Genomic DNA, 13,673 nt, shown 5'->3' on the forward strand with positions numbered 1-13,673 from the left:
CATGTTGCTTTTATTCTTTTGAAGACCCAATTTTATAAATGCAACTGTAAAGGGAAAAAAAGTCCTACATTTTAAGGTACTACATGATAGCTTATCTCAGCAACATGAGGTTTTACATTTGTTTGATGTTAGAAATCTCATAGGTAAAGTAGAATAGGAAGTTTTATATGTCCAAACTATACAAAAATAAATATTCCTGTGACATCACAACCATTTTTCAAAAAATTAGTTGTGTCTCTTGCACTCTCTACACTAATTTTATACCCCAAAATGTACTTGAGCATCATATATTATAAGAATTTTATTAGTTCATATATTCTCCAAGAAATAAAGATTTTTTTAAGATCAAGGACTCACAAAATATGTAGAGGAAGTTATCACCTACTAGAAATGATGATATCGTATACACTTAAAAAGAAAAATTTTGAGATTTGTAGTAAAAAAATCTCTTTAAGTGGATAAAATGGTCTTAATATTTCCTAAACCCTTTCTAAAAGATCAGTGTGTTCTTATTTTTAAAGGGGTTTTAGTGTAAGTCATTTTATTTCCAGTTGAATCTGCCCACATTAATAGTGAACACTTTCAATAGATATTTTATCATTTATAAATATATATAAATAGTTTATATTACTTTTTAGTTATACACTGACAAGTAATAGAAACCATTATTAAATATTGACAATATTGATAAATATTGATAATTATTTATATGCATTTTAAAAAATATAAAAACATACCTTAATTTGGTTGGCTTAAAAATCATCTGACATATGCTTACAGCTTAATTTTTTTGTTTACTATAATAGCTAGATCAAATCCTGATTCATCAGCAAGTTGAACTTACGGAAGGTATGTATTCATTGTATTGATTACATTTCTTTTATAAAGAGGGTATGTTTATGCAGATAGAGGCATGTCACCAACCACAAATATAACACTTTCAGTGATGTTGGACAATTAAGCCTGGTTATTTACAGATGTCTCTCTTTGTGATAATGAATTGATGAGGATTATCAGCAGCTCGTTTCTTGAAATTAGGAGTCAAGTGGTAAAATACTATTCCTCTGGGTATCTGTCCTCATGATAAGGACTCTAACTTAGAAGGAAAACAATCAAAATTTACTTTTGTTCCCTCTCCTCTCTAGACATCTCTTCAGGGAATCTGTCTCTTTACCTGACTTCTATGACTTCAGCTGTTTTCTCCCCAGTTTCTGAAAACCTTGACATTGGCACAGAGCCACCGGCAATGGTTCATGTTAACTTATTACCATGTACTAACAGTTACCTTAGTACATTTCCAAAGAGAGTGAACTTTTTGACTTTGGATGGGGATGTTTTGGAAAATCATATGCCTGCTCACAGTTTCTCTTGGGAGCTCAGGTGAACCCTATAAAACCTGTGTTCCATGGGCTCTGTTCCACAGACTGTGAATTACCAGCTCGGATGAAGGGACACTGCAATGTTGGAGAGTGCTGACCAGCAGTCCCAGTAGCCTGGCTTCCTAGAAGAGCACCTCCGCTTGTGCTAAATGACTCCTTTGACTCTACCAGATGTTTTCAGTGCTCTCCATGTGCAAGAATAAACTTAGGAAGCCACTAGATCCGGACTGCTGCCAGGGAAAGAGAACCTGGGTAGATTCATGAACCAGAGTGTCTTCCTTCCAGATATAAGGAGTTTAGTGAAAACTGCTAGTTGTAGAATGTATCCGTAAATCCACCTTTATATCTCTGGACAGTTCCTTTCCAGTAGTAGATTTAGAACCTGAATTGTACTAGCAGAGTAATGGATTTGGTTAAAATACACAATTATCACCTATTACATTTAAATTACTTATAATGGACCAGTTAAAGATAGTGTCAGAGCAGGCTCCTGAACTCACCTCCTCCCATGAATGCAATGAATCTACAGCTACCTACAGAACAATTCCCTCTGAAAGAAATCCAGAAACTAGCTGAATGACTCTACATATTGAACAAATGGAAAAAAAGTAAAATAAAACACTGAAATGGGTAGGAGACAGTATGACACAGTCTTGCCATAAACCCCACTCCTGGCATAAGAACACAGACCAGGAGGAAACTCACGTCTCCCAGCTTCTCCCTGAGGAATGGAGGGTTTGACCTCACACCTGGTGCCCCATCTTTTAAGATTTCTACCAGAGAGATGTGGCCACCAAAACCTCTAACTTTGAAAGCCAATGGGACCTACATCCATGAGACCCACAAGGCTACGGAGAGCTCAGAGACAGTTTTTAGGGGCTCACTTGACTCACTATAGCTAATCCCTCTAGGCCCAGTACACAGGCAACAGACTGAAACAAGCCCCATCTTTCTGTGAAAGTACCCTATTTCCTTAAATTAAAAAAAACACCTTTTAAAAATTTTATTTTTGGGTGCAGGTTAAAATTTAACACACATGTAGGGACCTACTACAATACTCTCCAGAGACCATGGAGGCCAGTGGAAACCTACTTACCTACTTTACACTCTGAGGTCACTGATGTCTTCAAAAAGCAGCTTATACACATGTGTGGCATCCCCAGCTTTTGTGGCTGCCACCCACAGGACAAATCCCTTGATAGATTGGCCTCGGGGGGCCAGCAGGGCTTGCGTCCATAGGTTCAGCAGGTTGGTAACAAACAAAGAAACAGTCTTAACTGGCTACCTGCCCCCCATCCCATGGCTCAGTGCATAGGAAAAGAGAGAAATATCCATCTCCCAGTCTTCTCCTGAAGGAAATATATTTATATACTTTACAAAAGCTATAGCCTGAAAGTCCAGCTTCCAATCAGCATTCATCTAGGTGTTGACTGAAATCATCTTCTTTAGGACACTGACAGATCTTAGCACACCCTCAACCACTGTTAACCACTAAGAATAAAGAATGCTGCTTATACAATCACAAAAGTTTGAGAGACAACCAAGACTAGGGCAGGGTTGAATGAGAAGTTTCACCTCCTACAAAAGGCCACTCAAGACTGAAAGAGGTGAGTGTTTTATCTAATGCACAAAAACCAACACAGGGAGTCAAGAAAATAAAGAAAAAGAGGAATATATTACAAACAAAAGAACAAGATAAAAATTCAGAAAAGACATTAACTAAATGAAGGTAAGTGATTTACCTGATAATGAATTCAATATAATGGTTATAAAGATGCTCACCATGGTTAGGAGAAGAATGCTTAAACAAAGTGAGAATTTCAACAAGGGAGATAAATATAAGAAAGTACCAAACATAGGTAAAGAGATAAAGAACAAAGGAAATTTCAAAAGGGGTTCAACAGCAGAATAGATGAAGCAGGAAAGTGGATCAGCAAATCTGAAGACAGGCAGTGGAATTCATTCAAATAGAGGATCAAAAAAGAAGAATGAAGAAGACTGAAGATAGCTTAAGGCATTTAAGGGACAACATCGAGTGGACTAATATTCACATTATAGGGATCCAAGAAAGAGGAAAGAAAGCGAAAAGATGTAAATTGTGGTATCAGATACATAAAACATGGTCAACAGGGAGAGTAAAAACGTGGATCTCTAGAATATGTTTAAACTCAAGTTCTTTTCAACTCAGGTGAACTGCTGTAAGGTGTTTTATGTAAGCCTAATGGTGACCACAAAACAAACACATATAATAGATACACAAAAGATAAAGAGAAGGAATATAAGAATATTACTACAAAAATTATAAAAGCATAAATGAAGATAAAAATAGAAGAGAGGAACAATGAAATTACAAAACAGCCAGAAAACAATTAACAAAATGACAATATTAAATCCATAACTATCAGTAATTAAGTGTAAATGATCTAAATTCTCCAAAAAAAAAAGAGTGGCTGAATGGATTTAAAAAACAAAAAACATGATCCAACTATATGTTGGCACAAGAAACTCACTTCAGCTTTAAGAACACACACAAGTGAAAGTCAAGGGATGGAGAAAATATTCCAAGAAAATTTTAACCAAAGAAAGTTGGAATAGCTATACTCATTTAAGACAAAATAGACTTTAAGACAAGGACTGTAATAAGAGGCAAAAAAGATGATTAAATAGTGACAATCCACCAAGAGGATATAAAATTGTAAATATTTGTGCACCCAACATTGGAGCACCTGTATATATAAAGCAAATATTAACAGAACTAAAGAGAGAAATAGACAACAATAAAATAATAGTAGGGGACTTCAATACCTCACTTTCATCAACAGATAGATCATCCAGACAGAAAATCAATAAGGAAACAGTGGACTTATACAACACCTTAGACCAGGTGGACTTAAAAGACATTTATAGAAAATTCCATCCAAAAGAAGCAATATACACATTTTTCTTAAGTGCAAAAGGAATATTTTCAGGATACATCATATATTATGTCACAAAACAAGCCTTAATAAATCTAAGAAAATTGAAATCACATGAAGCATTTTTTTCAAACATAATAGTCTGAAACTAGAAATCAAGTACAAGAAGAAAACTAGAAACTTCACAAACTTGTGGAAAATTGAACAACCAAAGGGTCAAAGAAGAAATCAGAAGAGAACTCAGAAAATATCTTGAGACAAATGAAAATGGAAATACAACATACCAAAATTATGGGATGCAGGAAAAGCAGTTATAAGAGGGCAGTTCATAGCAATAAATGCAACACTAAAAGATAAGAAAGATCTCAAATAAACAATCTGACTTTACATATCAAAGAATTAGAAAATGAACAAACTAAGACAAAAACTAGTAGAAGGAAAAAAATAAGAAACCTTAGAGCAAAAATAAATGAAATAGAGACTAAAAAGGCAATAGAAAAGATCAATAGAACTAAGAGCTGGTTTTTGAAAACATAAAATAGGCAAATATTTAGCTACACTTACAAAAACAAAGGTGACTCAAACAAATAAAAACTGATAGAAAATATGTTACAGCTGACACCATAGAAAGACAAAGGATCATAAAAGACAACTATGAACAGTTACCTGCCAACAAATTGGACGATCTAAATAGATAAATTCCTAGAAACATCCAACAAACCAAGAATGAATCATGAAGAAGTAGCAAATTTGAGCAGACCAGTTATTAGTAAGGATATTGAATCTGTAATTGAAAACCTCTCGACAAACAAAAGCCAGGACCACATGGTGATTATATACCAGATGGTATAGTGATTAATACCAAACATTTAAAGATGAATTAACATTCATCCTTCTCAGAAAGACATCATCAACCAGCTTGTGGGTTTAAGGTGTGGGTTTGGTCCCCCACATGTCAGTGTTTGTACTTATTTTCTCTGTAGCAATTTAGTTTATCAAGAGAATGAGCCTCTAATATGCTGCCTGGGAATGATAAGCTTGGCTGTTGGCACTGTAGCACAGAGTGAGGGAGCCACTCGGCCCAAGGACCAACCAGCCCCAGCTCCCTCTCTCAGGAGAGGCTCTGCAGGCTGGCATTCAGGTCCACAAGCTCACCCACACATCTCAGCCCATACCGTGGTCCTTGGGCTTGCTAAGATGTCAGCCAAGCCCGCTTTCGGCTTCATGAACGAGCCTTCTCGGCAGATACTGGCCGGTGGTTCTGTTGGTAATTAAAATATGGTCCTATCTCTCAGAAGTTCACAGACTATGCTGGCAGGGAGGAAGCAAACTTATATTACCACTGTAATACAACGTGATAACATTAGATTTCAGCATGTTTGGGCATAGTCAAAGGTTGTTACCTGCCACCACAGAACTAAGTAAAGGGCAAATTACTCTGCTCCTGTTCTTACAAACTAGCTACACTGACTGACTTTTATCCAGCACAGTGTTGGCACTAGTTACTTTAGAAAATTAGCTGACATTCCCAAAAACACATTATTTTTTTAAAAGTTAACTTTTTAAAACATATTTGAGTTTATACCAAAAATTTATATGTATTTTTTTCTTACATATTCAGTGTTAATTAAAAACTACACTTATTTCGTTTCTCATTTTTAGACTTGTCTTACGTATCTTAATTTTGTCTGTTGAGAAGAGTTGGGGCTACAGATTTGTTTTTTAGAAGACAGTCTCTAGGAGAAGACAAGATGGCAGAGTAGCAGGATCTCCTTTCATGAGTACACCAATCACAACAAACAGCCGAAAAACCATTGATAAAAAATACTGGAATCTGGGGAGTCGAGATCAAGATGGTGGAGGAGTAGGAAGCAGACTTCACCTCTCTCCACAGAAACATTGAAAATACATCTACAAGTGGAGCAATTCACACAGGACAGCTACTGAGTGCCAACGGAAGACCTCAAATGCCCGAAAAGACAAGAGAAACCTCCAAGTAAACCAGTACGACAAAAGGAAAAAGAAAAAGAAGGAATGAGGACAGGGCCTGCACCCCAGGGAGGGAGTTGTGAAGGAGGAAAGGTTCCCGCACCTTGGGAGGGCTTCTCACCAGCAGAGAAATTAGACTGGATGGAGGGGGAGATTCAGAGCCTAAGAGGGGAGAGCAGCAACCAATCTGTGGAAGGCAAAATGGAGACAAACTTGCACAGAGGGTTGCCACCGCCACCCTGCACTCCCCAACCTGAGATACTCCTTTGTTGGTGGTGGGGCGGGGCGGGGGGGGGTCAGTCACTCAGACTCCAAAGCTCAGTCCCAGGGAGAGGACCAGGGTTAGGTGCAGAAACACCCTGAAGAGGTCAGGCCGTGGCAACTGAGGGTGTACTAGGAAGAAGCCTGGGCCTGCCAGAGAGGCAAGGCACCATTATTGGGTGCATGAGGACAGGGGAGGACCACCATAAGAACTTCTGTCCCTGTGAACGCTCCCAGGCAACAGGAAACTGCCTACAGGAACTCAGGGGGTGGGCACAAGTCACTGCCACCATCTTGGGCTTCAGAGGCCAGCACTGGCTGCCACTTCCAGACCCACAGGTAGATGCCAGACCGCACCCCTGCTGACCCAGAAGGGTGCGGACAGCTCCAGCCACTAACAATTCTGCCAGCCTGCCTCAGGACATGCCCCCGCTGACTCAGAAGGGCACAGACAGCTTCCTCCACTAGAAAATCCACCAGCGGGCCACATGACCCACCCCTGCTGACCCAGAAGGGCACGGACAGCTCCATCCACTAGGAATTATGGCAGCAGGCCCCAGAACCCACCCCTGCTGACCTGGAAGGGTGTGGATAGATCCATCCACTAGGAATTCCACCAGTGGGCCCCAGGACCTGCCCACGCTGTCCCACGAGGGCACAGATAGCTCTCACTACTAGGAAATCCATCAGTGGGTCCTGGGACCTGCCTCAATGTCCCGGGAGGGTGCAGATAACTCCTACCACTAGGAAATATGCCCAGAGAAGTGGCTGAAACCCCAGCTGAGACCCAGGGGCTGTGTGACTAAGGAAGAGGAGCTGAAATCTCTCCTCACAGCTGCACCAACTAAGGAGTTACAGCTCTGTTGACGGCCTCCTAAATTCTGTGCCTGTGAAACATCCGAAAGTACAACAAGTGTTCTTGCAGCTGAGATGGCAGCTGAGACGGGTCTGGCTTTAGCAGCTGTGGGCTCTGTGGGCACATACATGCGGGGGTTGGACCAGACCAGAGTTTGAGCTGCCTCCTTAGCTCCCACAGGACCACAACTACTGCAGTCCTGGGACCTGACCTCAGTGGACCTGCACCAGTGGCTGCATGAAAACAATGCATGAGAGTCACCAGGGCCAACTGCAGGCATACACACAGTTAAGGTTAGACCGAGAGCAGTGCCAACAACAGTATACTTTGTGAGCCTGCACAATGGGCGAAAGGGGATGCAACAGAGCATATTTACAGATGAACAGCTCCGGAAAAGGAATACTCAGTGGATTCTCTCCCAGTGGGAATGCTCCAAACCCACCTACCTCACACCACAGATCAGAATCACAGCTAAGAAACAGATGTGGGGGCCTCTACTCCAACAAGTAGGGAGCAGACCCCACCCCTGACAGAGCAGTGAAAACCACAGAGCAAAGGGGAGGCCCCACTCAATATCTAGGGCAGGCTCTGATCACCACAACACCAATCAAACCCCCTATCAAGGGGATAATGGCACAAGCCTTTGGACCAACCTCACCCACTGGGGGACAGACACCAGAAGCAAGAGGAACTACGATCCTGCAGCCTGCGGAAAAGAGACCACAAACACAGTAAGTTAGACAAAATGAGACAACAAAGAAATACGTTGCAGATGAAGGAGCAAGATAAAAACCTACAAGAACTAAATGAGGAGGAGATAAACAATCTATCTGAAAAAGAATTCAGAGTAATGATAGTAAAGATGATCCATGATCTCGGAAAAAGAATAAAGGCACAGATCAAGAAGATACAATAAAAGTTTAACAGAGACTTTGAAGAACTAAAGAACAAAGAAATAGAGATGAATAAAACGATAACTGAAATGAAAAATATACTAGAAGGAAACAACAGCAGAATAACTGAGGCAGAAGAATGGATAAGTGACCTGGAGGACAGAATGGTGGAAATCTGTGCTGTGGAATAAAATAAAGAAAAAAGAATGAAAAGAAATGAGTAGAGTCTCAGAGAGCTCTGGGACAACATTAAACACAACATTAGAATTACAAGGGTCCCAGAAGAAGAAGAAAAAGAGAAAGGGCCTGAGAAAACATCTGAAGAGATTAGAGTAGAAAACTTCCCTAACATGGGAAAGTAAATAGTCACCCAGGTCTAGGAAGTGGCAGGAGTCCCATACAGGGTAAACCCAAGGAGGAACAGGCCGAGACAAATATTAATCAAACTAACAAAAATTAAATACAAAGAAAAAATATTAAAAGCAACAAGGGAAAAGCAACTAATAACATACAAGGGACTCCCCATAAGGTTATCAGCAGATGTTTCACCAGAAACTCTGCAGGCCAGAAGAGGGTGGCAGGATATATTTAAAGTGATGAAAGGGGAAAACCTACAACCAAGAATATTCTACCCAGCAAGGCTCTCATTCACATTTGATGGAGAAAGCAAAAGCTTTACAGACAAGCAAAAGCTAAGAGAATTCAGCACGACCAAATCAGGTTTACAAAAAATGCTAAAGAAATTTCTCTAGGCAGAAACACAAGAGAAAAGAACAAAAGACAAAAGGAAGAAAAACACCCTACAAAAACAAATCCAAAACAATTAACAAAATGGCAAAAAGAATATCCATATTTATACTTACCTTAAATGTAAATGGATTAAATGCTCCAACCAAAAGACATACATTGGTTGAATGGATACAAAAACAAGACCCATATATCTGCTGCCTACAAGAAACCCACTTCAGATCTAGAGAGATGTACAAACTGAAAGTGAGAGGATGGAAAAAGATATTCCATGCAAATGGAAGTCAAAAGAAAGCCAGAGTAGCAAAGCTCATATCCGACAAAATAGACTTTGAAATGAAGATAGTTACAAGACACAAAGAAAGACACTACATAATGATCAAGGGATCAACCCAAGAAGAAGACATAACAATTGTAAATACAGATGCACCCAACACAGGAGCACCACAATATATAAGGCAAATGCTAACAGCCATAAAAGGACAAACTGACAATAACACGATAATGGGGGGGACTTTAACATCCCACTTACATCAATGGACAGATCATCCAGACAGAAAAGCAATAAGGAAACACAGGCCTTAAATGACACACTGGACCAGATGGACTTATTTGAAATTTATAGAACACGTGAAAGCAACAGAATACACATTCTTTTCAACTGCACATGGAAAATTCTCCAGGATAGATTACATGCTGGTCCACAATGCAAGCCTTGGTAAATTTAATAAAATTGAAATCATAACAAGTATCTTTTCCGACCACAATGCTATGAGATTAGAAATCAATTACAGGAAAAAACTGAAAAACAAACAAACACGTGGAGGCTAAACAAAATGTTACTAAATAACAAATGGATCACTGAAGAAATCAAAGAGGAAATCAAAAAATACCTAGAGACAAATGAAAACAAAAACGTGATGACTGAAAACCTATGGGAGGCAACAAAAGCAGTTCTAAGAGCAAAGTTTATACTGATACAACCTTGCCTCAGGAAACATGAAAAATCTCAAATAAACAACCTATCCTTACACCTAAAGCAACTAGAGAAAGAAGAACAAACAAAACCAAAAATTAGTAGAAGGAAAGAAATCATAAAGATCAGAGGAGAAATAAATGAAATAGAAATGCAAAAAAACAATAGCAAAGATCAATAAAACTAAAACTGGTTCTTTGAGAAGATAAACAAAATTGATAAACCTTTAGCCAGACTCATCAAGAAAAAAAGGGAGAAGACTCAAATCAATAAAATTAGAAATGAAAAAGGAGAAGTTACAACAGACAACACAGAAATACAAAGAATCATGAGACTACTACCAGCAACTATATGCCAATAAAATGGACAACCTAGAAGAAATGGACAAATTCATAGAAAGGTACAACCTTCCAAGTCTGAACAAGGAAGAATAGAAAATATGAACAGACCAATCACGAGTAATAAAATTGAAACTGTGATTAAAAATCTTCCAACAAACAGAAGTCCGGGACCAGATGGCTTCACAGGCGAATTCTATCAAACATTTACAGAAGAGCTAACACCTATCCTTCTCAAACTCCTCCAGAAAACTGCAGATGAAGGAATACTCCAAAGCTCACTCAACAAGGCCAACATCACCCTGACACTGAAACCAGAAAAAGATATCACAAAAAAAGAAAATTACAGGACAGTATCACTGATGAATATAAATGCAGAAATCCTCAACAAATTACTAGCAAACAGAATCCAACAACACATTAAAAGGATCATACACCATGATCAAGTAGGATTTATCCCAGGGATGAAAGGATACTTCAATATACACAAATCAATCAATGTTATACACCATATTAACAAACTGAAAAATAAAAACCATACGATCATCTCAACAGATGTAGAAAAAGCTTTTGACAAAATTCAACACCCATTTATGATAAAAAAAAAACTCTCCAGAAAGTGGGCACAGAAGGAACCTAGCTCAACATAACAAAGGCAATACACAACAAACCCACAGCAAACATCATTCTCAATGGTGAAAAAATGAAAGCATTTCCTCTAAGATCAGGAACAAGACAAGGATGTCCACTCTCGCAACTTTTATTCAACACAGTTTTGGAAGTCCTAGCCACAGCAATCAGAGGAATAAAAGGAATCCAAATTGGAAAAGAAGAACTAAAACTGTCACTGATTGCAGATGACATGATACTATACATAGAAAATCCTAAAGATTCTACCAGAAAACTACTAGAGCTCATCAATGAATCTGGTCAAGTTGCAGGGTACAAAATTAATACACAAAAGTCTCTTGCATTCCTATATGGTAAAAATGAAAGATCAGAAAGAGAAATTAAGAAGCAATCCCATTTACCATCACATCACAAAGAATAAAATACCTGGGAATAAACCTACCTAAGGAAGCAAAAGACCTGTACTCAGAAAACTATAAGATACTGATGAAAGATATCAAGGATGAAACAAACAGATGGAGAGATATACCATATTCTTAGATTAGAAGACTCAATACTGTGAAAATGACTATACTACCCAAAGCAATCTACAGATTCAATGTAATCCCTGTGAAATTACCAATGGCATTTTTCACAGAATTACAATGAAAAATCTTACAATTTGTGTGGAAACACAGAAACCTGGAATAGCCAAATCAATCTTGAGAAAGAAAAACGGAATTGGAGGAATCAGGCTCCCTGACTTCAGACTATACTACAAAGCTACAGTAATCAAACAGTGTGGTACTGGCACAAAAACAGAAATATACATCAATGGAACAGGATAGAAGGCCCAGAGGTAAACCCACACACCTATGGTCACCTAATCTATGACAAAGGAGGCAAGAATATACAATGGAGAAAAGACAGTCTCTTCAATAAGTGGTGCTGGAGAAACTGCACAGCTACATGTAAAAGAATGAAATTAGAACACTCCCTAATACCATACACAAAAACTAACTCAAAATGGATTAAGTACCTAAATGTAATGCCAGACACTATAAAACTCTCAGAGAAAAACATAGGCAGATCATTCTTTGACATAAATCACAGCAAGATCTTGTTTGATCCCTCCTAGACTAATAAAAATAAAAAAAAAAAATAAACAAATGGGACCAAATTAAACTCAAAAGCTTTTGCATAGCAAAGGAAATCATAAAAAAAACCAAAAAGACAACACTCAGGATGGGAGAAAATATTTGCAAACGAAGCAACCAACAAGGGATTAATCTCCAAAATATATAAACAGCTCCTGAAGCTCAATATCAAAAAGCAAATAACCCAATTAAAAAATGGGCAGATCTAAATAGACATTTCTCCAAAGAAGACATACAGATGGCCAAAAAGCACAGGAAAACATGCTCAACATCACTAATTATTAGAGAAACGCAAATCAGAACTACAGTGAGGTATCATCTCACACCAGTCAGAATGGCCATCATCAAAAATTCTACAAACAATAAATGGTGGAGAGGGTGTGGAGAAAAGAGAACCCTCCTACACTGTTGGTGGGAATGTAAATTAGTACAGCCACTATGGGGAACCGTATGAAGTTCCTTAAAAACTAAAAATGGAGCTACCATATGACCCAGCAATCCCACTCCTGGGCATATACCCAGAGAAAACCGTAATTCAAAAAGATACATGCACTCCAATGTTCATTGCAGCACTATTTACACTAGGCAGGACATGGAAGCAACCTACATGTCCATCAACAGAGAAATGGATAAAGAAGATGTGGTATGTACATACAATGGAATATTACTCAGCCATAAATAGAACAAAATAATGCCATTTATAGCAACATGGCTGACCCTAGAGATTGTCATACTGAGTGAAGTAAGTCAGACAGAGAAAGAGAAATAGCATATGATATCACTTATATGTGGAATCTAAAAAGATGGTACAAATGAATTTATTTACAAAACAGAAGTAGAATCCCAGATGTAGAAAACAAACTTATGGTTACCAACAGGGAAGGGGGGGAGGGATAAATTGTGAGATTGGGATTGACAAGTATACACTACTGTATATAAAATAGATAACTAATAAGAACCTACTGTATAGCACAGCAAACTCTACTCAATACTCTCTAATGACCTCTATAGGAAAAGAACCTAAAAAAAGAGTGGATATATGTATATGTGTAACTGATTCACTTTGCTGTACAGCAGAAACTAACACAACACTGTAAATCAACTATACTCCAATAAAAATTAATTTAAAAATAGTCATCCTTCTCAAACTCTTCCAAACAACAGAAGAGGAGATAACACTTCCAATCTCTTTTTACAAAGACAGCATTACCATAATACCAAAACCAGATAAGGACAGTACAAGAAGAGAAAATTATAGTCCAATATCCCTGAAAAACATCAATGCAAAAATTCTCAACATAAGCAAATGGAATTCAACAATACATTCAAAGAATCATACACATGGTCTAGTAGGATTTATTCCAATGATGCAAGGATGTTCAGCATCTGCAAATCAAGCCATGTGATACAACACTTAATAAAATGAGGGATTAAAATCATATGATCTTCTGAATAGGTGCCAAAAAAGAAGCATTTGACAAAATTTAACATACATTCATGATAAAAAAACTCTCAAAAGACTGGCTATAGAAGGAATGTACCTCAACATAGTA

At 38.2% G+C, this 13,673-nt stretch overlaps 1 protein-coding gene across 1 annotated transcript in view; it reads left to right on the forward strand.

Annotated features, from left to right (window-relative positions):
- The window catches only part of LOC133093044 (phospholipid scramblase 2-like), a 30,416-nt gene that overhangs the window by 2,676 nt on the left and 14,067 nt on the right, over positions 1-13,673 (forward strand). Inside the window, exon 3 of the mRNA XM_061192770.1 lies at positions 807-849. Coding sequence (XP_061048753.1) covers positions 807-849 — 43 coding nt within the window. The remainder of the gene's footprint in view (positions 1-806; positions 850-13,673) is intronic.

The sequence above is a fragment of the Eubalaena glacialis genome, chromosome 6 (genome assembly GCF_028564815.1).
Source record: "Eubalaena glacialis isolate mEubGla1 chromosome 6, mEubGla1.1.hap2.+ XY, whole genome shotgun sequence".
In the NCBI taxonomy this organism is placed as follows: Eukaryota; Metazoa; Chordata; class Mammalia; order Artiodactyla; family Balaenidae; genus Eubalaena; species Eubalaena glacialis.